The 25,930-nt window shown below is 39.3% G+C and overlaps 1 protein-coding gene and 1 non-coding gene across 12 annotated transcripts in view; both read left to right on the forward strand.

Moving 5' to 3' along the window:
* Nucleotides 1-25,825, forward strand: part of PTPN13 (protein tyrosine phosphatase non-receptor type 13) — a 236,756-nt gene extending 210,931 nt beyond the window's left edge. For all 11 annotated transcript variants that reach the window (XM_088836450.1, XM_088836452.1, XM_088836454.1 and 8 more), the window contains 8 exons: nucleotides 5,597-5,652; nucleotides 8,649-8,752; nucleotides 10,251-10,399; nucleotides 11,041-11,131; nucleotides 13,585-13,922; nucleotides 15,824-16,039; nucleotides 16,997-17,059; nucleotides 18,891-25,825. In XM_088836450.1, coding sequence (XP_088692576.1) covers nucleotides 5,597-5,652; nucleotides 8,649-8,752; nucleotides 10,251-10,399; nucleotides 11,041-11,131; nucleotides 13,585-13,922; nucleotides 15,824-16,039; nucleotides 16,997-17,059; nucleotides 18,891-18,986 — 1,113 coding nt within the window. In that variant the 3' untranslated portion in view covers nucleotides 18,987-25,825. The remainder of the gene's footprint in view (nucleotides 1-5,596; nucleotides 5,653-8,648; nucleotides 8,753-10,250; nucleotides 10,400-11,040; nucleotides 11,132-13,584; nucleotides 13,923-15,823; nucleotides 16,040-16,996; nucleotides 17,060-18,890) is intronic.
* LOC148777902 (U6 spliceosomal RNA) lies at nucleotides 12,295-12,401 on the forward strand. The gene has a single exon (XR_016037492.1). It is a non-coding gene; the product is annotated as a U6 spliceosomal RNA (small nuclear RNA).
* Nucleotides 25,826-25,930: the final 105 nt, after the last annotated feature.

Raw genomic sequence — 25,930 nt, forward strand, 5'->3', positions numbered from 1 at the left:
ATCATGACTATCTTGGTCGTCAAGATCTTTTTTGTACAGTTCTGTGTAGTCTTGCCACCTCTTCTTAATATCTTCTGCTTCTGTTAGGTCCATACCATTTCTGTCCTTTATCGAGCCCATCTTTGCATGAAATGTTCCCTTGGTGTCTCTAATTTTCTTGAAGAGATCTCTTGTTTTTCCTATTCTGTTGTTTTCCTCTATTTCTTTGCATTGATCACTGAGGAAGGCTTTCTTATCTCTCCTTGCTATTCTTTGGAACTCTGCATTCAGATGCTTATATCTTTCCTTTTCTCCTTTGCTTTTCGCTTCTCTTCTTTTCACAGCTATTTGTAAGGCCTCCTCAGACAGCCATTTTGCTTTTTTGCATTTCTTTTCCATGGGGATGGTCTTGGTCCCTGTCTCCTGTACAATGTCACGAACCTCCATCCAGAGTTCATCAGGCACTCTATCAGATCTAGTCCCTTAAATCTATTTCTCACTTCCACTGTATAATCATAAGGGATTTGATTATCTGTGTAGCAGTAGTCAATTGTAAAAACTATTAGCAAGCCTTATCTTGGGAGCCTCAGTTCTGCGTAAACTTTGTGACTCCGTAGGAAGCATGGTATCTGTTTTTGGGCTTTACCCCCATATCTCTGCAGAAACAATTTTCTACACTAACACTATATGCTTATTCGTTTTGTTATAAACCTTTATCTCTGTGTATTCCTTTTAGTGTACTCCAGGTACACCACGGACAAGAGGCAGGGAGACATATCAGCAAGCACTGGTATATGACCTTGAAGGCCAAGAGTCTCATGAGCTCCCTCCAGATCTTGCTTTAAGGGGTGCTTCTAAATTCATGAAAGGCTTTGTATCTATATTGCTTGTGAAATGCTTAGGCCTATTGTTAGCGGACTTAATTTTATGCTGGGGGGCTCTTTGTGCAGTCCTGAGCATTCCAAATTCTAAATTGACAATTATAACCCCAAGAGGGCCAGAAGAATCAGGATGTTCTATGTAAAAATATTTTCTTCATTCCTGGCCTGTTTATAGGGCCCATACACCTTAGGGACTGTATTACTGCCATGCAAAGGCTTCAAGGGGGATATTTGAGCAGGAGTCAGAAGAATTCTTAGAAAGCACAGAGGACTACCGAGCATCAGAAGAAGAAAAGACGGAGGCCCGGGAGTAGATGATGGGGTGGCCCCGAGAAATCCCCGGAGGTCTGGACGGCCTTGTGTGCGAGCTCCTCAAGCCAAGACCTTGTCATGGGCGGGGTCTCTCTTGCCGGCTCCCGACACTGGATGGCATCAGTGACTCGATGGACATGACTTTGGGTAAATTCCAGGAGTTGGTGATGGACAGGGAGGCCTGGTGTGCTGCGATTCATGGGGTCACAAGGAGTCGGACACACCTGAGTGACTGAACTGAACAGGGTTAGAAGGGACGTCAGGGCTTCTGTCAGTTTTTGCTTGTACAGTCTAGAGGTCATTTTGGGAGATGTACATGTGCTTGTGGCTCAGGAGTAAAGAATCTGCCTGCCAATGCAGGAGACACAGGTTCAATCCCGGAGTCAGGAAGATTCCCTGGAGGAGGAAATGCCAACCTACTCTACTGTTCTTGCCGAGATAATCCCATGGACAGAGGAGCCTGGAGGGCTACAGTCCACGGGGTCGCTCAGTCAGACACGACTGAGCAGGCACGCATGCACACACAAACATACATAGGTGAACTTTGCAAAATTAGTGAGAAATCGGTTAATACAAGTATCAATATAGTGTATGTCAAACTGGGCTTTATCTAGTTATTTTAGTGTTGATAATAACACTTAACTCTTATAAAGGTTTTATACTTTGCAAAATGATTACACATATGGTAGATTCATAGATCAGGATTATAGTGGGGAATAAGAAATCCAAATGACTTTACTTGGAAATGCAAGTATTAGATTAGACCGGACTAAAATTTTCAACTCTTAAAAACAGTTAAGATCTAAGAAGCTTTGTGTTTTTTAGTTGTTAGTGGATTAAAAACAACCTACTCTTTTTTTTCCTCCATAGAAGTTCTGTGTTTCCCTCAGATCAATTGAAAATGATATCAGAGTAGCTTAATTATAGATACTTTTTAACTCTACAATGTCTATAACTAACAGGGCAAATAAACATGCAATTACAAGTTGTGATAAAGTCTATGAAGTTTAAAAAAGAAAGTGCTTGAAAAGAGAATAACCAAGGAGAACTGTGTTTAGCCTGGGTGGTAGGAAACATCTTCAGAAGATAAAGACACTTACATTAGTAAGGAAAATGTGAAAAAAGATGAGTGATTTTTGAAGAGCTCAAGAAAGGCCCATCAGTTTAAAGTCTGGTTAGGGAAGGCAAGAGTAAAACCAGATGGAATGTAAAGGCAGACAGAAGCCAGATAATGCAGAGTCTTGAAAGGAATTTCTCGTTTAAGATAATTTGTCCTGATGGAGATTGAGATGTAAGATTAACCATGTAAAAATGCCACTTGGCATCTTTTTCTGAGTGTAGTAAAATGCTTCTTCAAAACTTGGGTCTCTGGGACTCAGCTAAACTATGAACTAATTAATTTGTGTTCCCTAGAGAGACACCCCGGAGAAGGCAATGGCAAGCCACTCCAGTACTCTTGCCTAGAAAATCCCATGGATGGAGGAGCCTGGTAGGCTGCAGTCCGTGGGGTCGCTAAGGGTCGGACACGACTGAGCGACTTCACTTTCACTTTTCACTTTCACACATTGGAGGAAATGGCAACCCACTCCAGTGTTCTTGCGTAGAGAATCCCAGGGACGGGGGAGCCTGGTGGGCTTCCGTCTGTGGGGTCACACAGAGTCAGACATGACTGAAGTGACTTAGCAGCAGCAGCAGCAGAGAGACACCCTTTACTTTAAAACTGAAAGGGTGAATGTGGTATTACTTATGTGTGCAATCTGAAGTATGATACAAGTGAACTTACTTACAAAATAGAAACAGACTCACAGATTAAGAAAACAAACTTATGGTTACCAAAGGAGAAAGGGGTTGGGAGTTGGGATTACTTAGTTTAAGATGGACAGATACTGACTTTTATATATAGAATATATAACAACAAAGACCTACTATACAGCACAAGGAACTATATTCAGTATCATGTAATAAACTATAATGGAAAATAATATGTGAAAGTAGTTTTATATGTGTTTATAGATACATATACATTTATATATATATATAACTGAATCACTTTGTTGTACACCAGAAACTAACACAACATGTGTAAATCAACTGTACTTTAATTTAAAAAATATTTTTAAATAAATAAATGGGCCAGATAATTTAACACATTGGAAATTTTAGGTTTTAAACTGTCGCGTTGCTAAGTCCTGTCTGACTCTGCAGCTGCATGGACTGCAGCATGCCTGGTTCCTCTGTCCTCCACTGTCTCCCAGAGTTTGCTCAAACTCATGTCCATTTAGTCAGTGATGCTATCTAACAATCTCATCCTCTGTCATCCCCTTCTCTCCTACCTTCAATCTTTGCCAGCATCAGCGTGTTTTCCAGTGAGCCAGCTCTTCACGTCAGGTGGCCAAAGTATTGGAGCTTCAGCTTCAGCATCAGTCCTTCTAATGAATATTCAGGGTTGATTTCCTTTAAGATTGACTAGTTTAATCTCCTTGCAGTCCAAAGGACTCTCAAGAATCTTCTCTAGCACCACAATTTGAAAGCATCAGTTCTTCAGCACTTAGCTTTCTTTATGGTCCGACTCTTACATCCGTACATGACTACTGGAAAAAACATAGCTTTGACTATATAGATTTTTGTCGTCAAAATGATGTCTCTGCTTTCTAATATGCTGTCTAGGTTTGTCATAGCTTTCCTCCCATGGAGCAAACATCTTTTTATTTCATGGCTGCAGTCACCATCTACAGTGATTTTGGAGCCCAAGAAAATAAAGTCTGTCACTGTTTCCACTCTTTCCCATTCTATTTGCCATGAAATGAACTCTTAGTTTTTTGAATGTTGAGTTTCAGGTCAGCTTTCACTCCTCTTTCACCCTCATCAAGAGGCTCTCTGGTTCCTCTTTTTACTTTCTGCCATTAGAGTGGTATCATCTGCATATCTGAAGTTGCTGATATTTCTCCAGGCAGTCTTGATTCTAACTGTAATCCATCCATCCTGGCATTTCTCGTAATGTGCTCTGCGTATAAGTTAAATAAGCAGGGTGGCAATATACAGGCTTGACATACTGCTTTCCCAGTTTGGAACCAGTCCGTTGTTCCCTGTCCGGTTCTAACTGTTGCTTCTTGACCCACATACAGGTTTCTCAGGAGATAGATAAAGTGATCTGGTATTCCCATCTCTTCAAGAATATTCCACAGTTTGTTTTGATCCACACAGTTAAAGGCTTTCACATAGTCAGTGAAGCAGAAGTAGGTGTTTTTCTGGAATTCTCTTGCTTTTGCTGTGATCCAAATTATTGGCAGTTTGATCTCTGGCTCTCTGCCTTTTCTAAGTCCAGCTTGGACATCTGGAAGAGCTCAGTTCACATACTGCTGAAGCCTAGCTTGAAGGATTTTAAGCATAACCTTACTAGCATGTGAAATAAGTACAATAGTACAGTAGTTGAAATGTTCTTTGTCATTGCCCTTCTTTGGGATTAGAATGAAAACTGATCTTTTCTAGTCCTGTGGCCACTGCTGATTTTTCCAGATTTGCTGAGTATTGAATACAGCACGTAAATAGCATCATCTTTTAGAATTTTAAATAGTTCAGCTGGAATTCCATCACCTCCACTAGCTTTATTCATAGTAATGCTGCCTAAAGCCCACTTGACGTCACACTCCAGGATGTCTGGCTGTAGGTGAGTGACCACACCATTGTGGTTATCTGGGTCATTAAGATCTTTTTTGTATAGTTCTTCTGTGTATTCTTACCATCTCTTCTTAATCCCTTCTGCTTCTGTTAGGTCCTTACTGTTTCTGTTCTTTATTGTGCCCATCCTTACGTGAAATGTTCCCTTGTTTTGAAAAATGTCTCCAGTTTTCTTGAGAGATCTCCAGTCTTTCCCATTTGATTGTTTTCCTCTATTTCTTTGTATTGTTCATTTAAGAACACCTTCTTATCTCTCCTTGCTATCCTCTAGAACTCTACATTCAGTGGGTTGTCTCTTTCCTTTTCTCCCTTGCCTTTCACGTCTCTTCTTTCCTAAGCTATTTGTAAAGCCTCCTTAGACAACCACTTTGCCTTCTTGCATTTCTCTTTCTTTAGGATAGTTTTGGTCACTGTTTGAAAACATGTCACAGGTGCACATGTAAACCATCATTACTTTAGGTTTTCCTTTTTCTTTGTCCTTACCTCTGTACATTCATACCCGCTATGTAAGAAATGAAAAACCAAAATGAATGTGAAGATGGGTAAATGGAACCAGCAATAATTCTTGAGCCACTGTGGATGCCTCAGCCAGTTTGGCGTGTATTAACTGAATATAATGTTGTCTTCCTAACATGAGGATGAACGATAACAGTAAACATTGGAAATAATTAATAGGAAAAAACTGAACATTATATAAGATAGTTTTTATAGTAGGCTATTTTGATATTGATTTCTCTTTATCATAGTCTACCAAAATGAATGGCTGTGAAGAACATTGTGAAGAAAAAGATAAAAGTGAAAGGTAAGAAAATAATTTTTCAAGTATCTATAACAATTTCATTCTTTTAGAAGCACTCTGAAGATTTCCATTCAGATGTTTATTTTTAAGTTAATTTATCTTCTCCTAGAAAATGAGACTTGTTGAGTAAATTCTGAAACTACAGTTGAAAATTTTAAATGTTTTAAAAGTGTTGTTACAAGCCAGTGCTAGTGACATGTGACAATGTGTTTATTATAACATTGCTAAAAAAAAAAAGCAATATATTCTCTTCACCATCAGAAAGAATTCAAGAAGGGTCTATAAGAAGATACAGTGATAATAGTATCTTCTCCTGGTATATTTATAGGCAACCTATTTTTCTACTTCTCTATTTTTCTATACCTCACAAATTTCATTCTTCAATAAAACCGTAGCAGGTAAGACAATAAAATAAGTAAAATAAAACCATAGCAGGTAAGAAACATTTTCAGTTCCAAAAACATTTTCAGTTCAGTTCAGTTCAGTTGCTTAGTCGTGTCCGACTCTTTGCGACCCCATGAACCACAGCACGCCAGGCCTCCCTGTCCATCACCAACTCCCAGACTGCAAATGTTTTTCCTGTTGAAAACAGTTTCTAATGTAAGATTTTTTTTGTAATACTAAATGATATATCTGGAAAAGTTATATATATTGTTGGCCAGCAAAGCAGTTGTATGTGAATTTTGCTTCGTATTAAATGATAACCAAGCAGTCGAAGGGAGTTACTTGCAAATTGACAGTGAATTTTTCACTAAGTAAAGTTAGTGCATGCTAATTTACTTCAGTGGTGTCCGACTCTTTGTGACCCTATTAATGTAGAAGTGCATGGTTTTATTCTTAAAAGATTAGCAAATATCTGGGCCAACTACCAATATTTGTAAGACATAGGCTTTTCCCTGTTTGGCAGGGGAGGGGAAGAAGAGTAAATTAGTATATAATTTCTTCAAGTGGCAACTGAAAACATTATTAACACATAGATTCTTTTAACATGTTCCCAATTCTTGGAAACACTTTTGAAATTTTAACATCTCTGAAATCATGAAGGGTTATAAAATTATAGTCATTGATATTATTTCTTTCTTAATGTAAACTAAGTAATAGTGTGTCTTATAATGATAGATGTCATGTGTTCAAAGAACTGTAGCATTGATACATTCCCTTCAACCTAGCAATTTGATTTCTAAGAACTGGTCTTTGAGTGAACTACAGGAGTTGGTGATAGACAGGGAGGCCTGGCGTGCTGTGATTCATGGGGTCGCAGAGAGTCGGACACAACTGAGCGACTGAACTGAACTGAACTGAACCGTATGTGTGCAGAGACATTTCTGTAAGAATATTCATTGCAACATTGTTTATAGTAGTAAAAAGCCATAGGAAACACAAAATAAATGAGGATGTACTCATACAATGAAATACTAAGCAACTGTTCAAAAGAATGAGAAAGAAGGGAGGATCCTGGTGGGAAGAGCAAAACATATCCTTCCAGACAACATGGACTTACTGGGAGACCAGAGAGACCTCATGGATGCAGAGCTTGCAAATTATATGTTAATTGTGATGTACAATTAGTCGGAGCAGAGGAAAGCTTCCACTATAAAAGCAGCACAGTTGCTGTCCTGTTACAATGTTTCAGAAGCATTAGTACATGTCCTGCATTAATGGTGTACTCAGTGCCATCAGACAGATGTACTCTGCTTTGTTCACACTGGTCTCTTCTACATAGCTTTTCTTTTCTAGCCACCTATTTTACCAAGGAGGTGGCTTCCTCTGTGTACCCCTAGAATAATGAGAAGTTGTGCTGAATTTTATTACATTAAGTGAATACCCAAATACAGGACTGTAGCCCTAGTAGGCTGCAGTCCATGGGGTCACAAAGAGTCAGACGTGACTGAGCACGTGCATGCACACACACACAGAGTCTTTATACTGAGAACTTCCCTGGTGGCTCAGTAGTAAAGAATCCACCTTCCAAGAAGGAGTTGGAAGTTTGATCCTTCAGTTGGGAAGATCCCCCGGAGGAGGAAATGGCAACCCACTCCAGTATTCTTGCCTGGGAAATCCCATGGGCAGGGGAGCCTGGCAGGCTACAGTCCATAGGGGTTGCAAAAGAGTTGGACAGGACTTAGTGACTAAACAACAGCAGATACAGGAGTGTCCTCTTAGCCTCCTTTTGTAGCAAAAGACTATCAGTTGGGACTTCTGTAGTTAAAGAATCATTTTATTTACATAATTGTAATCACTGGTCCAAACAAAGGGTGGAAACAAACCACCTCTCCATCCCCAAGAGGACTCCTTCAATCAAAGACTTGGCTGAATGTAAACTATATTAAGCAATCTGGCCCTCAGTCTTAGTACCATCTTTTGAGAAACCTCTGTGCCATGAGGGTGAAGTGAAGGAAGAAGCAAATGGCAGGCTGAAGCACAAAAGAAGAAAGATGAGGCAGAGGTCCAAGTAAACTCGTACACCCACAGAAGCCACAGAAACCGAATCAAGGGAAGCCAGAGGCCAGGGATGCTGGTACAAATTGCTGGACTGCCTGCCTACTCTCTAGAACTTGTCTCAATGGATCTGGAACACCTATGGCCATTCTGATTGCCTTGACCACCTTTGAGAGACCCACCTTACTCATATCAAAGTGGTCCCTTTTGGTCCTTTGCCCTGGACCTCTGATTTTATGGACTAATTCTCTTCTCAGTTCTTGCTGAATGTAACGTGTGTACAATAAATCATCTCTTTTGCCATCTTAGCTAAAGAAAAAAAAAGTCTATACCTCAATTTAATTATATCTACCTATAAATTTTAGCAATTATGGATTTGAGGATGTTTTTAATCTTATAATCTATTTTTAGATAGATTAAAAATAGATTATTTTTAATTATTAAAATTATTAAATACAGTAATAATTGGGGTGGAAGTGTGTGGTTCAAGGACATAGTATTTTAATTTATTTTGGTGTGAGAACTGAAGAAAATATTTTAAATGTGTTTTGTTGTCATAGCTTAATTCAAAAATCAGAAGAAAAGAAGACTGAAGATGATGAAACAACATGGGGAAGTGATGAATTGCCAATAGAAACAACAGACCACGAAGATTCCAATAAAGGCAAGAAATTTATTAGCAACTTTAAATCAAAAACAATAGACAGAAGAAATAAGTGTTTGAGAATTACAGTTTTCAGAATATATAGATATGTTATTTCACTGTAGGTCTACATTATTAGGTTATATACATAAACTTAAATCAGATACACAAACATCAATGTTCATTTATACAACCAGATATTTTGCACAGTTGTTAGAATAAAATTGTCAGTGGCTTGGAATAAAACGTGTAAATAGATGTATAGACACATAGAAACACAAAATCAAAATTTTGCCATCTTGGAATACGAAGTCAAAGACCACATTTTATTTACAGCAAAGTAGGAAGAACAGCTCAAAGACAGGAAAATGTTTAAAAGCAAAAATCAATTGGTCTATCCTCACTATTACTGCCTCTTTGTTTTAATCTGAGCTAACAGAGCAATAAAGTTCCATCTAGTGTTAAACTTCTCTTTTCTCATGTAAGGAAATGTTATACTAATATAATGAAACAGCATGGTTTTGTAATTTGAAGTCATTGTTGAAAGAAACTGAAGAAGTTCAATTAAGACTTTTTGATTTAGGTAGATTGTTGGTATCAAAGGAAACGCTCAAATCCTGTAGCCCAGGTTCATCCCTCCAGCCTCTGAGCTCCTGTTGCTTTCACTCAGTCCTGTAAAAGTTCGCCGTTATTTTGTATGATTGAATTCTGTATTCACAACTAGCCTTCACCCCAGACAGACATTAAGCTTCTTGAGTTTCCCCCCTGCAGTGCCTGGAATTACTGTTGCTTGCATAGTAGCATCATCAAAATCCTCCTATCAACTGATTGATGTAATTAAAGCTACACTTGTGCAGACTATGGCAAGAAGTCTCTCCTACGTTTTTTTCCCGGATAACAGTTGTCTTCTGTTATCAGCAGTTTCCATAGACAGAGCAAATACTAAATTAGACACACACCACTTCCTTAGACACTGATATCACTTGTTTGATAAACTTCTAAAGACCCTAAGGATTTCATTTGCATGGAGAAAACTATCAGATGCCAGAGATAGTGGCAGGGGTGTGTAGAGAGAGGAGAAACCAGTGTTTCGGGGCAGTGTTCCCTGGTAAGGAATTTCTGGAGCATCCCTTCTTCATTTTTCCTCCATGTGCTTAGAACCCAATTTAAATGCAAAGTAAAAACAGGACTAAATACATTTTTATCAAGTAAATGGTGCCATTTGAATCCAGAGATTTAAACTCCTTTAGAAACTTTTAAGTAATCTAGATTCAAGAGCCCTAAGCATTCAGCAAGGAGTTCCCTTAAAAGTTGGGTACAAGGATCTTGCTATAGCCAGGATTTCCCTTTGTTGACTGTAGATATCTACCTCCCTGTTAATTCTATTGCCTTATTAATTCCAATACTCTCAATTTTTGTAAAAACCAGATGAGGTGAGGATAAGCTCAAATTAGTTCTCTTATTGGCTAAATCAGTTCTGAGGGAACTTTTTTAAATTAACTGGTGTCTTCTTTTTTAGAGTATCCCTTTCTGACAAATGAGGAACTCACCACACTCCCCATCGTCAAAGTGCTTCCTTCCGGGAAATACACTGGTGCCAAGCTGAAGTCAGTCATTCGAATGTTGCGGGGTTTACTCGATCAAGGAATCCCATCTAAGGAGCTGGAGGTAAGGAGCTTCTGACAATGGTTCTTTCTCAGACGAAGTTTTATGCAAGGTTAAGAGAAATTTTGAAAAATTTGAAAATGTCTACTTCTTTACAACCTCCAACTATAAAAGCACCATCTCGTCATTTCTAGCTTGCTCAGTCACTCAGTCGTGGCTGACTCTTTGCGACCCCATGAACTGTAACCCTGCCAGGCTTCTCTGTCTATGGGATTTTCCAGGCAAGAATACTGGAGTGGGTTGCCATTCATTTCTAGCAGTAAATTAATTTTTCTGATTAAAGTCCTAATAGAATAATTTAAAGGAATCTCTTTAGACATTTTGGAGCTTGATAAATCTCCTTGAAGAATACCCTCTTACGTTAAGATGAAGAGTTTTTTTAAAAAGCCACGTGTCAATTCTAACCATCCACTAAACTTCATAGTTAATACATTGTAGATGTGATGCATCATTTGCAACAGTTTGTTGATTTAGTATTGGGATTTTAGGCTGATTGTATTAACAGGATATAACTATTTCTAAACAAAGTTTGCCCTAATCAACAGTCAGTTTTGCTGCCTATACATTTAAAGCATTTGCAGTCATTACAATGAATTACTGCTTATCTCAACAAATTTAATTTTATTTCTATTTTTGCTTAATAGAATCTTCAAGAATTAAAACCTTTGGATCAATGTCTAATTGGACAGACGAAGGAAAACAGAAGGAAGAACCGATATAAAAATATACTGCCCTGTAAGTTCCAATTTGGTTTCAAATCAAATGTATGTTTAATATAATCTAAACCAGTTTAAAACGTACGTGCTAGTTCATCACTCACGTAAGTGTGCACACACACAGAGACATACATCCAGAGATTTACATCAGTAACAAATAAATTTATATATATAGTGTGTACTCTTTTAAAAAAAAATTTCTATGTATTCTGAAAATTGATTAGGGGAATCTTAAATGTGTCTTCAGACATTCGTGAATTTTTAAGGTCTTTCTAAAAATATTAAATGCCTTCTGGATAAGCAGTTTCTTATTCCTGTGTCACAGTCAGATCTATATATTCCGCACTTTAAGCACAGAGAAATGTCTGTGGTCCACAACAGTTGTGTATGTGCATGTGGCCACTGTGGGACTACCAAGTTGCATTGTCCTTTGAATTGTTTCAGATACCACGTGGAAAAACTAGTGATCCTTTTTACCCATCCCATTTCACCAATCAACATGTGACTTCTTAAAAATATATATGAATATGTGTATATAACTAAGATACTAACATCTAGCAACTTCTTATAATAATCATGAGTCATATTTACATATATTGGCATATTGAATTATATCACATGACACATTGACCTTATCTTTGCCAGGAAGTCATAACTTGAAAGATAAATAACAGAACCAGTAATGACAAACACGCAATAAAAATAACACAATTGAGTTTTTTCAATCAGGGTAGAAGACACAAAATTCATTTAGAAAAACATCCTTTAAGAACTGAATTTCATATAAATCAAATGCATTTCAAGAAAAAATTTTTTAAAAAGAATTGAATCTTAGACAAGATTTTTTTAATGGAATAAAATAAAAATGGAATAGAGCCTGGTTTGCCATAAGTACATGATGATTATTTCAGACAAATAAAAAAATGGCCAGACTAGTATCTCAAAGCGGAATGGGATAAATCATAAATCAAGAATTACTGAGTGGATTTGCTTCTGTGGAACAAGAAACAGAAGTCAAGTAATAGAAGGGCAATTGACACAGGATTTTGAAATCTATTACTAAATGTCATAATTTGGCAATCACAGAAATAACCAGTTAAATTTGTGAATATTTAAAATAGAAATTACTTCCAATGTATAAGTACATACAAATTAATTCTCTTGGATAAGATAGCTTATATAGTACTCACTTCAGCAGCACATATACTAAAATTGGAACGATACAGAGAAAATTAGCATGGCCGCTTAGCAAGGATGACATGCAAATTCGTGAAGCATTCCATGTGTTTCAATGGAATATTCAGTTCAGCTCAGTTAAGTTCAGTCACTCAGTCGTGTCCAACTCTTTGCGACCCCATGAATCACAGCACGCCAGGCCTCCCTGTCCATCACCAACTCCCGGAGTTCACTCAAACTCATGTCCATCGAGTCGGTGATGCCATCCAGCCATCTCATTCTCTGTCGTCCCCTTCTCCTCCCACCCCCAATCCTTCCCAGCATCAGAGTCTTTTCCAGTGAGTCAACTCGTCACATGATATTACTCAGCCATAAAAAGGAATGCATTTGTATCAGTTCTAATGAGGTGGATGAACCTAGAACCTATTATACAGAGTGAAGTGAGTCAGAAAGAGAAAGAGAAATCCCGTATTCTAACACATATATACGGAATCGAGAAAAATGGTGCTGAAGAATTTACTTACAGGGCAGCAGCAATGGAGAAACAGAGAATAAACTTATGGACCTGGGGAGAGGGGAGGAGAGGGTGAGACGTATGGAAAGAGTAACGTGGAAGCTTACATTACCATATGTAAAATAGATAGCCAACGGGAATTTGTTGTATGGCTCAGGAAACTCAAACAGGGGCTCTGTATCAACCGAGAGGGGTGGGATGGGGCGAGAGATGGGAGGGAGGTTCAAAAGGGAGGGAATATATGTATATCTATGGCTGATTCATGTTGAGGTTTGACAGAAAACTGCAAAATTCTGTAAAGCAATTATCCTTCAATAAAAAATAAATTTAAAAAAGAAAGATGGCTTATATATACTTTTCACTGGGGAGCCTGCTTTGAAAATTTATATTTTGACTATATGAAATTACAATGCCTGGAGAATGAAGCAACCTACCTTTTAATTTATTGCATTAGTTTATTATTTTGGCTGCTTACTTAAAAATATAATTAGATAAGCAAGTATTAATTGTGCCAATCATATTTGTAATAAGTACTTTAGTAGTTTCCCAACTTGGGGGGAAACTCACTGAGTTACATCTTAAATATACTTGCAACATGAGGGAAATGTACAAAATGATTTCATTGTACTACACCTTGAAAACATGCCTTTATTAAAATATGTTTGTGATTTCATCTATGGTTATGAGGAAAGTCTCATAATCTTTGACTCACCTAGTCTGTGAGGCTCTTGTTTAAAAATGCATGATATAGGTGACTGTGTATTGTGATGGGAAATTCACAGATGACGCTACCAGAGTGCCTCTTGGAGATGAAGGCGGATATATCAACGCCAGCTTCATCAAGATACCAGTGGGGAGAGAAGAGTTTGTCTACATCGCCTGCCAAGGACCTCTCCCCACAACTGTTGGAGATTTCTGGCAGATGATTTGGGAACAAAACTCCACAGTGATAGCCATGATGACCCAAGAAGTAGAAGGGGAGAAAATCAAATGCCAACGCTATTGGCCTAACATCCTAGGCAAATCGACCATGGTCAGCGACAGACTTCGACTGACTCTTGTGAGAGTGCAGCAGCTAAAGGGCTTTGTAGTAAGGGCAATGACCCTGGAAGATATTCAGGTGCGTGGATTCGATCTTTCCATGATTACATCAGTGTCTTTCTCTGAATAAAAGCTAATGTTTTGAGTCCCATTTCAGTGGAACTAATTCCACCTATTATTTTTAATCTGATAGAAACTTTACTGTGACCCTCGTCATGAATTCTGCAAGTTTCCTCCAGTATGTTGTTTACTGACTAAGTCATGTCCAACTCTTTTGCAACCCCCTGGACGGTAGCCCACCAGACTCCTCTGTCCATGGGATTTCCCAGGCAGGAATACTGCAGAGGGTTGCCATCCTTCCAGGGGATCTTCCTAACCCAGGGATCAAACACGCACGTCCTGTATTGGCAGGTGGTTTCTTTACCACTAAACCATCAGGGAAGCCCTTCCTCCAGTATATACTGGATGGAAATGCAGAACTTTTACAGAGTCAACCATCATCCTTTGCTTGGTGTGACAGCACAAAACAGCTCAGAAACTATGTGCTAGAAACTTTTTTTTAAAAAAGGTCAAACCACTAAGTAGGCTCAATAAAACTTTTTTTAAAAAGTCTCCATGTAGAAAATAATCCCCTACAAAAACAACATGTTTTAATATAAGGACAATTGTAGCATAAATGTTTGTTAATCAGGTAATTCCGATTGCTCCACCTAAGCACTGAACAAATTATCTTAAATTAGATAAGTGGTTATACCTGAGGTTAGGCTTCTACTGTTTCTCCACCTCCACACACCCTCACATTTTTTCCTTCCTCCACCCAGTAATGCTAACTTGGTTTGAGTAATGTGTCTCCTAATGGAGTTTTAACTTTGTTAAGCTATAATTTTATTTTCATAGAAACAAAGCTTATTGATTCAGTGTTGTTGGTGGCATGTAAACAGAGCCTGAGAATTTCCTTCATGACTTTTAATTTGTGATTTTACAAAGATTGTGCCTGTGTATTCATTTACACCAGCCTGTGCATTACTTGGGGGCTTCCCTGGTGCCCCAGATGGTAAAGAACCTGCCTGCAGTGTGGGAGACCCAGGTTCGATCCCTGGGTCAGGAAGATCCCCTGGAGAAGGGAATCGCTCGCTGTCCACTCCAGTTCAGTTCAGTCTCTCAGTCATGTCCGACTCTTTGCAACTCCGTGGACTTCAGCACGCCAGGCTTCCACTCCAGTACGCTAGCACAATTGTTCGATATTTCTTAAACGACTTATTTAATCAACACATGTTTATAGAGCTTAGACTTTGTTATAGAATCTACGGATTCAGAAGCTAATCACACAACCAGAGGAAATTGCTGACCTCATGGAAAGTAATTTCTAATGAGAAGATAGTGATGTTGATAGACATCATCACAGGGACATTGTGGGGAGGGACGCGTTTCAGTCCAAAAGAGCAAGTGCAAAGGCCCTGAGGCTAGACTGTGCCTAGTGTTTTCAAAGAACCAGAGAGGGCCCTGTGCTGGAGCAAAGTGGCCAGGAGGAAGAGGTTAGGTATATGAGGAAGCCAGACCACATCTGTAGGGCTTTTAAGCCCCTGCAATGACTGTGGCTTTTACGTCAGTGAATTTGAAAAGGGGTCATTTAAAAAAAAAAAAAAGGTTGTTATTGGTAACAAAACATAATTTGCTTTTAGGGCTTCCAAAAAGTAGTTTTTACCAATATTTAAAGCATGGATCTAGTAACCTTTTTCATTTTTCATTGGAGGATAATTCCTTTACAGTGTTGTGTGGGTTTCTGCCATTACAGCAACCTAGTCACCTCCTTTATAAAGGTCCTCCTTGTGTTGTCTGATGGAGTCTTTTTCTCTTCCATTTTTATTTGGATCTAATCCAACGGACCAGGCACAATTTTAAAGGACAAAATAATAAGAATTAATTATATGTGAATGACATAATATACCTTTATCTACTTATTCTGTTCTACAATTTCAGACAGGAGAGGTACGACATATTTCTCATCTGAATTTCACTGCCTGGCCAGACCATGATACACCTTCCCAGCCAGACGACTTGTTGACGTTTATCTCCTACATGAGACACGTTCACAGATCGGGCCCAATCATCACACACTGCAGCGCGGGCATTGGACGTTCAGGGACCCTGATATGCATAGATGTGGTTCTAGGATTAATCAGTCAGGATCTTGAAGTGAGTACAGGATGGGTTGTGATCTCAGAATTTTTTATTTATTAGTTTATATGAATGACAGTTTTCTTACTACATAGAACTGCATTTTAGTAAACTTTCAAAACTGCATAGGGCATAATCAAGAAGAAAATAATATTCCAAACATATTTCTTTTACTGGGGTTTTTTAACCATGTATTTAAATTCCCTTATGTGGCATTGCATTTTTATTCTGTATAGTCTTTAAGCTTGTGTAAGATATTCATTTTTGTTATCACATTTTTAGCAACAGAAATATTGAAGTGCCAAAGAAAGTGTATCTTTGAAGTGAAAAAGTTTATATTATTTTGTTGTTGTTATTGTTACCTATAGGTGGGAAACACATACTTTATTATACAAATTGATACTGAATTGTCTATCTATAAACAATTACTCCTGATTTTTCAAATTACTACTAAATAAGCAAAGTTAATAGGAGTATAATTGTACTTAAAACCTAAATTAGTATAAATCATACTTAAAATGTTATCTTACTATACATAATATGTAACTAATCATTATCTCTTAAAGAATTTGCCAAGAACCATACTATCTTGCTCTTCACACTCTCATGACAATTTAAGTAGGACAAAACAAAATAGTCTATTTCTCCGTTGGGAATATAAAAAGATCAGGAATTTTATTCTGAGCAGTAAAATATAGGAAAAATAGTTAATGGAGACACTAGAAATTAGTTGTCCCAAAGGAAAGAGAATTCCTGTTGGGGATTTCCTAATTCTTAGAAAGGTCATAAATAAAATTATCAAACGATGGCAAAGTCAGTTCACCAGCTTATTTTGTCTGGAAGTTTCTCAAGACTGATAGAAGGGAAAGGAGACTGGGGTGAAGAAATCTATATAAGCCACTCCTTGGTGAATCTTTGGGGTTCAAAGTCAGTTTTCATTTTTATATAACATACAGTCTCTGTTTCCTTTGGCAGTTCGACATCTCTGATTTAGTGCGCTGCATGAGACTACAGAGACACGGAATGGTTCAGACAGAGGTGAGTGTCGGCTCGTACCTTCTGATGAAGATTTTTGTAAAAGTATGTCTAGGGGTGTATTTTTTCAATGTTGCTTTTTAGTTTAAAAAATAAGAAAATGCAATACCAACGATGAATAGATTACAGAGAATAGGATGGCACACTGGGGGCAAAAATTTGAGGTGGGACAAAAGAGCACGCAATTAGTGGCATTTCAGTTCCAACCTAAAAGAGAGAGAAGGTACTATTCTTGCTGCAGAATTTTCCTGAGAGGGAATGGATTCAGCGGCATTGATCTGAAGGCAGAAAGGGAGTCTGGAGATCTGAGCTTGGGAGAGTTCATTTATCCTCTGCTTTGGTCATTTTCATTTCTCTTACCTAAAGTCAAAAGATAGGTTATGTCACCCACTGACCTGCAGACATGGGTCCTTCCCAGGGGCTACATGACTTAGAGTGTCTGTCTACTCTGCATAGTTCAACTGTCCTTTTTGTTTATATTGGGAGGGGAATACATTGCACAGTTCTGTATCCCACATCTTACATTCAACCCTATAACACAATTTTTCCATGCTTTCAAAGTCGCTCAAACATCACTTCCAATAGTGGTGAAGCTTCATATACCAGTATATATTCACACTATACATCTGGTCATCTCTTCTTCTCTCTTTCCTCTTTTTTTTTTTTTTGTTTGATGTGGCAGCTGTGTTCATATATCTGTTAACTTATATTTCTCTATCTCCCAAAAAATAGAAAAGTTTACTATTTTTAAAATTAAAACTTGCCACCTTTTCTTTCATATACCTTTTAAATTCAAATTAAGTTTCCTAAATATTAAGCTGATTCAGTCTTTTTTTTTTTTTTTAGGTAAAGAAAACATATAAAAAAATAGTTCTTTAGACCCAGGAAGTTCACTTGTTCAGCAGATATTTATTAAGTGCCTACTGTATGCCAGGCACTCTTCTAGGTGCTTGGAGCATTTCAGTGAATAAGATGAATAACAAAGATCTTCTGCCAGAATAAAAGATCTTCCAGTGGATGGTGATGAGCAAGGCAGATAATAAACCCATTAACAGAGTAAATGATATAAGATCTTTGAAAGTGATAAGTGATTTAGAAGGAAAAAGAGTGGAGTAGAGGATGAGTCGTTGCGGGTCGGGTGATATTTTACATAGAGTGGTACCACTGAGGATGTAACCCCTTTGAGCAAAGAGGTGAAGGACGTGAAGCAGGCGGCCATGCGGATGTCTCAGGGAAAGAACCTTTCGGGCGGACAGAACCACCTTCAAGGAGGTCCACGATAGGAGTGTGTCTTCTGTGTTCAAGAGTAGTCACAACCTTTGTGGCTGAGGCAGAGGGAGCAGGAGGGGAGGTGTGAGAGGTGATGGGGCCAGAGCTTGGGGCATCCCTCTGAGTGAGATGGAGCCATCACAGGATTGTCAGTATAGAATGACATGAGCTAACTCCCATCTTAAAGGACCACTCCAGCTGCTGTGCTAAAACAAGATGCAGTTTGGGAAGGACGGTGCAGAGTTAGAAACCGGAGGACCGTTAAGTATCACCAAAGCACAAAAACTAGAGGTGGCCCACCCATCAGAGACAACTTCAGTTACACTCACCCACCCACCCCCAAGGCTTCTTCCTTCCACATTTTGTCAGTCGGGTTTCTGTTTCTTGTCATTTTCGTGACACTGCACAATTCTGTATCCTGCTTTTACTTTCAACCTTATAACACAGCTTTTCCATATTTTCAAAATTACATCGCTTCCAGCAGTGGTGAAACTATATATCACATATTCACACTATACAGCTAAAGTCTGCTCTCCCTGTCTCCTTTTTTTTTTTTTTGCTCTAGGATCAATATATTTTCTGCTATCAAGTCATCCTTTATGTCCTGACACGTCTTCAAGCTGAAGAAGAGCAAAAAGAGCAGCCCCAGCCTCTGAAATGACATGAGAAGAACAGCCTTTTGGACGTCTGTCCATTTCTGTGCTCTCTACTTAAAGGTCACAGGACAGCAAGTCCATAAAACCTCATTATGCTTATTCTCCTCTACCTTAGAGGGGTGTTCCTAATAACGGTAAATAATGGTGACATGCTGTATTTTTACAGCTGCTTCAACCTGTGATATGTATCAGAGATTTTTTTAACACTAACTGAATAACGCAGATCTTAGGGATGAATAAGGCAGCATTTGATTATAGACATATCAAGTCTATTTTTCGTGCACCAATCTTGTTTATAGCAAAATTATTTTCCAGTATTTTTTTAAAAACTAGAGCTATTTTATAGGGGATACTTGAAGCCAGTATTTAAGCTTTAAATGACAGTAATATTGGCATAGAAGAAAAAAGGTAGCAAACGTTTATTATATCAATTTCTAATGTTTACTATCTACAACTTCCTGTAATATATTTATATACTTTTCCATGAAAATAGAGATACCAAATATGTTTGTAACGGCATCATGTTATAATACATCAGCTCACTTTGTAAATAAAAATACACCTTAAAACGTGAACAAGCCAAAAGTGTGTGCACACAAGTTTAACATTTTCAATGTGCTGTTTTTAACAACATCTGGGACCCTGTGAAGGCAGGAACTTCTGGACTCCAACCTCCCATCTCCCCATTTGGCCCCAGTCATGCCAACCACAGAGACTGGGAGTGTTGCTGGAACCCCTGGTGACCTTCTGCAGACTCTGATGTGAGGGTCAGGTACTGACAAATATTGGCTAAGAAATTCAATCTCCCTTCCTGTCTCCTCCCCATAAGCCTAACTGACACCTGAATCAGAATTTTCAAGTCCTAGTTGTTGCAAAACTCAGAATATTTCGCTGACAAGGGGTAATGAAAGAAAACAGTATAACGCTTCCTGGGAGGTTGATATTGATTCTGCCTGAAGGAAACAGCTTCCCAGGCGGCGCTAGTGGAAAAGAACCTGCCTGCCAGTGCAGGAGACGTAAGAGACTCGGGTTTGACCCCTGAGTTGGCAAGATCCCCCTGGAGGGACAGCATAGCAACCCACTCCAGTATTCTTGCCTGAAGAATCTCATGGACAGAGAAGCCTGGCAGGCTACAGTCCATAGGGTCGCAAAGAGTAAGACACGACTGAAGCAACTTAGCATGCCCCACAACGGAAAGACATCGACTTTGAAGAACCCACTTCTGATTCTCAGTACCAAACAAGTTTCACTAACTCCTAGTTCTGACAGCATTCCTCCACTCTGCCATGAGTGATGCCATCCCAAGACCCCGGAAACTGCTTGGTTTCTCCTCTTAGGATTGACCAATTCTGAGCTAATTAACTGGAAGGTCTGATCTTACCCCAGATCTCCTGGGAACTACTCCTGAAGAGCTAAGGCTATTTAAAGGCAGAAGACAACATCAGGAAGTGCACAAAAGTCCACAGGGATGTGGCTGACTCCTCACCAGGCAGCAGGTTTGAGTCCTCCCTCAGAAGTGGCAGGACTACCCTGGTGACTCAGACAGTAAAGAATCTGCCTGCAATGCAGGAGATCCAGGTTCGAGCCCTGGGTCAGGAAGATCCCCTGGAGAAGGGAATGCAACCCATTCCAGTATTCTTCCCTGGAGAATCCCATGGACAGTGGAAGAGTCCTGAAAGTGAACACTTTCGGTTCACTTTCACTTTTCAGAAGTAGCTCTGAATCTGGCAAGAGAAGCATACTTCATCACCACCATTCCCACTTCCATCAGAACAGTTTCTATAGATTGGGTTGTAGCAAAAGATTTGGAGTTGGGGGAAAGGTTTCTGTTGCTTTAAAAGCTGTTTGGAAACTCCTGAGTGGGCTGGAATCATGAGACCTTGTTTTCCTGTCATAAGCACAGGAAATGAGGCCAGCCAGGCTCCGGGAGCCAGTACAGCTGGAGGTGATTAGCTCCCATCCGAAGTCCACAGAGATGGGCGGGGGAAAGCTCGAGAAGGATGCTTTTTCTGGAAAGAATGTAGCTAGGAAATGCAAACTGGGGGAAGAAAATGTGAGTTTCGCTTTAGGAACCCTGAATGGAAACTTCATTACAGTGAACATGTCACTGCCCTCATCTGTGGCTCCACTACCGCAGCATGCGGGGAGCCTTTGGCCTGGGCCGCACTGGTCAGAAATCACGCCGAGGCCACGGAGCTAGGGTGGCACGTGGAGGCCCTCAGCAAACGAGCGAATAAATACACCTCGGCTCCTAACACACGTCAGACAGCTAAGTACTGGAACACGTATGGCCAAACAGAATGGCTCAAACACAGCAGAAGTTTATCTAAGAGTTCTGGGTAGGCGAAGGGCTCGGCAGGCTACCTCTCCTCTCTCCAGCTGGTAGGAGCCCAGGCTGATGGAGTTTCTATAATCAACACAGAGTTTCCAAGGTCTTCGTGAGAATCATCTCCATACCCCCTGCCAGAAAAGCGGGAAAGACTATGGAGGGACACCTATGGGGGATCTTTCAAGCTGGGCAGCCTGGAAGCAAAGCACATTTCTGCCACTCATTCTATCAGCAAGAACTGGTCAAACAGTGTCCCTGAGCACAAAGAAGCTGGGAAGTGAGTTGGCTGAGCAGCTGATCCCAGTGACAAGACAACTCTCCACAAAAGAAGGAGAAGCACAAGTAGTGATGGAATCTACCTATAAACTGAACTAAAGTTGCATATTCTAAAAAATATATCTTAGTATGGTCCTGAGCACTTAAGATTGGATGTATCATTTTTGTCCCCAAGTTTGCCATATGTATTAGTAGAAATACTTCTGTGTTATGATAAAAAGGAGAGAAATGGTTATTGGGAGAAGGACAGGTGTTCACATCTGTGGTTCCAGATTGCCTGTTAGATCTCTTGGTTTTAAAATGTCTAGTTATCTAAATGCAATGCGACACATCCAAGAAATTAACAACTCACAAAAGCTGCCCTTCATTCAGATATCTTGATAGTGAAAGAATGTGTTCCCATTTTACATAATTCAAGATACTTTGTTATGGTTGAGATAAATGTAACAAATTATGCATTGACCTACATAATATTTTAAAGTCAATTTAAATTTTAATATATCAATTTGGAGTTGCACTTGACTGCAACCAACCAAAAACTAAATCAACAGGCTTACACAATTTAGAGATTTCTTTCTTTAAGAAAACAAGTTCAGAAGTAGACAGTTTCCAGGATTGATTCTGCAGTGTGATAATGTCAGACGCACTCCCATTTGTGTATTTTTGGTTTTGTTTCCCTTGCCTGAGGAGACATATCCAAAACATTGTTGCTAAGACCACCTGTGTTTTCTTCTAGAAGCTTTATGATTTGGGGTCTTATTTGTTGTTGTTCAGTCACTTAGTTGTGTCTGACTCTACGTGACCCCATGAAGTGCAGCATGCCTATCCAGCTTCCCTATCCTTCACTATCTCTTGGAGTTTGCTCAGGTTCATGTCCATTGAGTTGGTGATGCTATCTAACCATTTCATCTTCTGCCTCCCTTTCCCCTTTTGCCTTCAGTCTTCCCCAGCATCAGGGTCTTTTCCAGAGAGTCAACTGTTCACATCAGGTAGCCAAAGTATTGAAGCTTCAGCTTCAGCATCAGTCCTTCCAATGAATATTCAGGGTTGATCTACTTTAGGATTGTCTGGTTTGATGTCCTTGCAGTCCAAGGGACTCTGACGAGTCTTCTCCAGCACCACAATTTGAAAGCATCAATTCTCTGGCACTCACCCTTCTTTATGGTCCAGCTCTCACATCCAGATATGACCACTGGAAAAATCATAGCTTTGACTAGATGGACCTTTGTCAGCAAAGTAATGTCTCTGCTTTTTAATATGCTGTCTAGGTTTGTCATAGCTTTTCTTCCAAGGAGCAAGTGTCTTTTAATTTCATGGCGGCAGTCACTGTCTGCAGTAATTTTGGAGCCCAAGAAAGTAAGATCTGTCACTGTTTCCACTTTTTCCCCTTCTCTTTGCCATGAAGTGATGGGACCAGATGCCATGATCTTAGTTTTTAGAATGTTGAGTTTTAAGCCAGCTTTTTCACTCTTCTCTTTCACCCTCAAGAGGCTGTTAGTTCCTCTTCACTTTCTGCCACTATGTTGGGTGCATATATATTTACAATTTTTATGTCTTTATGTTGGACTGATATCTTACATAATCATTATGTAATGTCCTTCTCTTGCTACAATCTTTGTTTTAAAGTCTGTCCTGTTTGATATAAGTACTGGTGCCCCAGCTTTCTGTTGTTTTCCACCCCTCACTTTCAGCCTGTGTATGTCTTTAGATCTGAAGTGAGTCTCTTCAGCATATATGTGTCTTTTTTTTTTTTTAATCCGTTTAGTCACTTCGTAGTAATTAGTAACAGGTATATACTTATTGGCATTTTGTTCATTGTTTTCTGGTTGTTTTGAAGCTCTATTTTGTTTTTGTTTGTTTGTTTCTTACTATGCTCTGCAAATGTGGAATCCTAGCTCCCCAGTCAGGTATTGAACCACGTCCCCCTGCAGTGAAAGTGTGGAGTCTTAATCACTGGGGTATTCCCACCCGGGAAGTCCTGTCCCTTCATCTTTTGCTGTCCTCCCTTATGATTTGGTGATTATCTTAGTAGTTATGTTTGGACTCCTTTCTCTTTTGTGTGTGTATATTTAAGTTGATTTCTTAAGTTCAGGTGCGTTTGTAACAACCCTGCATTTTTGTTCCCTCTCCCCACATTTCATGTGTTTGACATATTTTACATCTTTTTGTTTTGTGTATCCTTAACCAATTATTTTAGACATAGATGATTTTACTACTTTTGTCTTTTACCTTTCTTACTAGCTTTATAAGTGTTTGATCTACTACCTTTATGTATATTTGTCTTTACCAATGAAACTTCTTCTTTCACAATTTTCATACTTCTGTATTGGCCTTTCCTTTTCCACTTAGAGACATCTCTTTAACATTTCTTATACAGTTGATTTAGTTGTGCTGAACTCTCTTAGCTTTTGCTTCTCTGTAAAATTCTTTTTCTCTCCTTCAAACCCAAATGATAGCCTTTTTGGGTAGGGTATTCTTGGTGTACATTTTTTTTTCTGTCACTTTGAATATATCATGCTACTCCCATCTGGCCTGCAATCTACTAAAAAGTCAGCTGATAATCTTATAGGAATTTCCTTGTACATAACTAGTTGCTTTTCCCTTGCTTCTTTTAAATTCTCACTTTATCTTTAATTTTTGCCATTTTAATTACAGTGTGTCTTAATGTGGTTCTCTTTAGTAGGCTTATCTTGCTTGGGACTCTGTGATTCCTGGACCTGAATATCTGTTTCGTTGCCCAGGTTAGGGAAATATTCAGCTATTATGTCTTCAAGTATGTTCTCTGCCCCTTTCTCTCTCTCCTGTGACCCCTATACTGTAAATGTTAGTATGCTTGATGCTGTCCTGGAGGTCTCTTAAACTGATTTTTGTTTTTTTCAGCTTGAGTGATTTCCTCTGCTGTCTTCTAGTTCACTGACCCATTCCTCCATATCATCTAATCTACTGTTGATTCCTTATTTCTTTTACTGTAGTCTTCAGCTCTGTTTGGTTCTTTATATTTTCTAGCTCTCTGTTAAACTTCTCACCGTGTTCATCCATTTTTCTTTTTTTTTTTTTCAATATTTATTTATTTGTCTGTGCCAGGTCTTAGTTTCAGTATGTGGGGTCTTTGATATTCATTGAGGCATGTGAAATCTTTAGTTACAGCATGTGGGATCCAGTTCTCTGACCAGGGATTGAACCCAGGCCCCCTCCATTGGGAGCACAGGAATACGGCGTCTTAGCCACTGGACCACCAGGGAAGACCCCATCCATTTTTCTCTTGAATTTGTTTTGCATCTTTATGATCATTACCTTAAACTTGGTTGGGTAAATTGCTTATCTCCACTTAGTTTTTCTGAGATTTTGGTCTTGTTCCTCATTTGGAACATATTCTGTCTTTTCATTGACTTAATTCTCTCATTTGCATTAGGTAGGTAGGTTATGTTTCCCAATCTTAGAAAAGTGCCTTATGTAGGTGACACATTATGGGCCTCAGCAGTACACTCCCTCTGGTCACCAGAGCTATATGCTCTAGGCATTCACCTTATGTTGGCTGCATGGGCCCTTTTTTTTATCTTTTAAATGGCAGGGCTGACTACAGTGGGCACTTTGTTGGGCAAGGCTAGTCCTGGCCCTGTTCCTGCCAGGCCCTGCCTAGTGCAGTGGCTTCAGGCCCACTGGTAGGCACCATTGGGTCCAAGTGTAGTTGACTGCACAGCCAAAGAAGGTCAGCCAGTGCCAACCCACTGGTAGACTGGTCAGGGTCTCAGGGAAGTCTGCTGTAGATCCCAGGGGGTCCATCCCAGGGGTGATTCCAACCCACTGGTGGGCAGGATAACATCCTTTTTAAGAAAGGAGACTGAACCTTGCTCAAGATTATCAAATAACAGCTGGGATTCAATTCTAGGAATGCCTGAAAAACAACCCATTCTAGTTCTTTAAGTGTATTACAACAAATAGCCCCGGTAAAGCCCATGTTCTTTCCACCACACTCTGCTGTCTCAGCTGCCCACCTGGGTCTTTTCCAGACACAGAGCTGACTCATTCTGCTTAACATTTCTCTGCACTCCCCTACTTCTGAACTTCATAGAGGCCTTGCTTTTATGAACACATGATTATTTAGATCAGTTAGAATACAATTTATTCAGTTAGAGCTTTTGTTTCATTATATTCTTTTTAAAGATAATGCCTGACCTCTTGGACAACCTTTTTTTTTTTTTTTCGTATTTATTTAATTTATTTGACTGTGTCGGGTCTTAGGGTCTTAGTTGCAGCATGCAGGATCTTTCTGTTGCCACATGCAAGCTCTTAGCTGCAGCATGTGGAATCTAGTTCCCTGACCAGGGATCAAACCCCCAGCGC

This window comes from Moschus berezovskii, chromosome 5 (genome assembly GCF_049115385.1).
Source record: "Moschus berezovskii isolate FMDL1 chromosome 5, NW_MosBer_1.0, whole genome shotgun sequence".
In the NCBI taxonomy this organism is placed as follows: Eukaryota; Metazoa; Chordata; class Mammalia; order Artiodactyla; family Moschidae; genus Moschus; species Moschus berezovskii.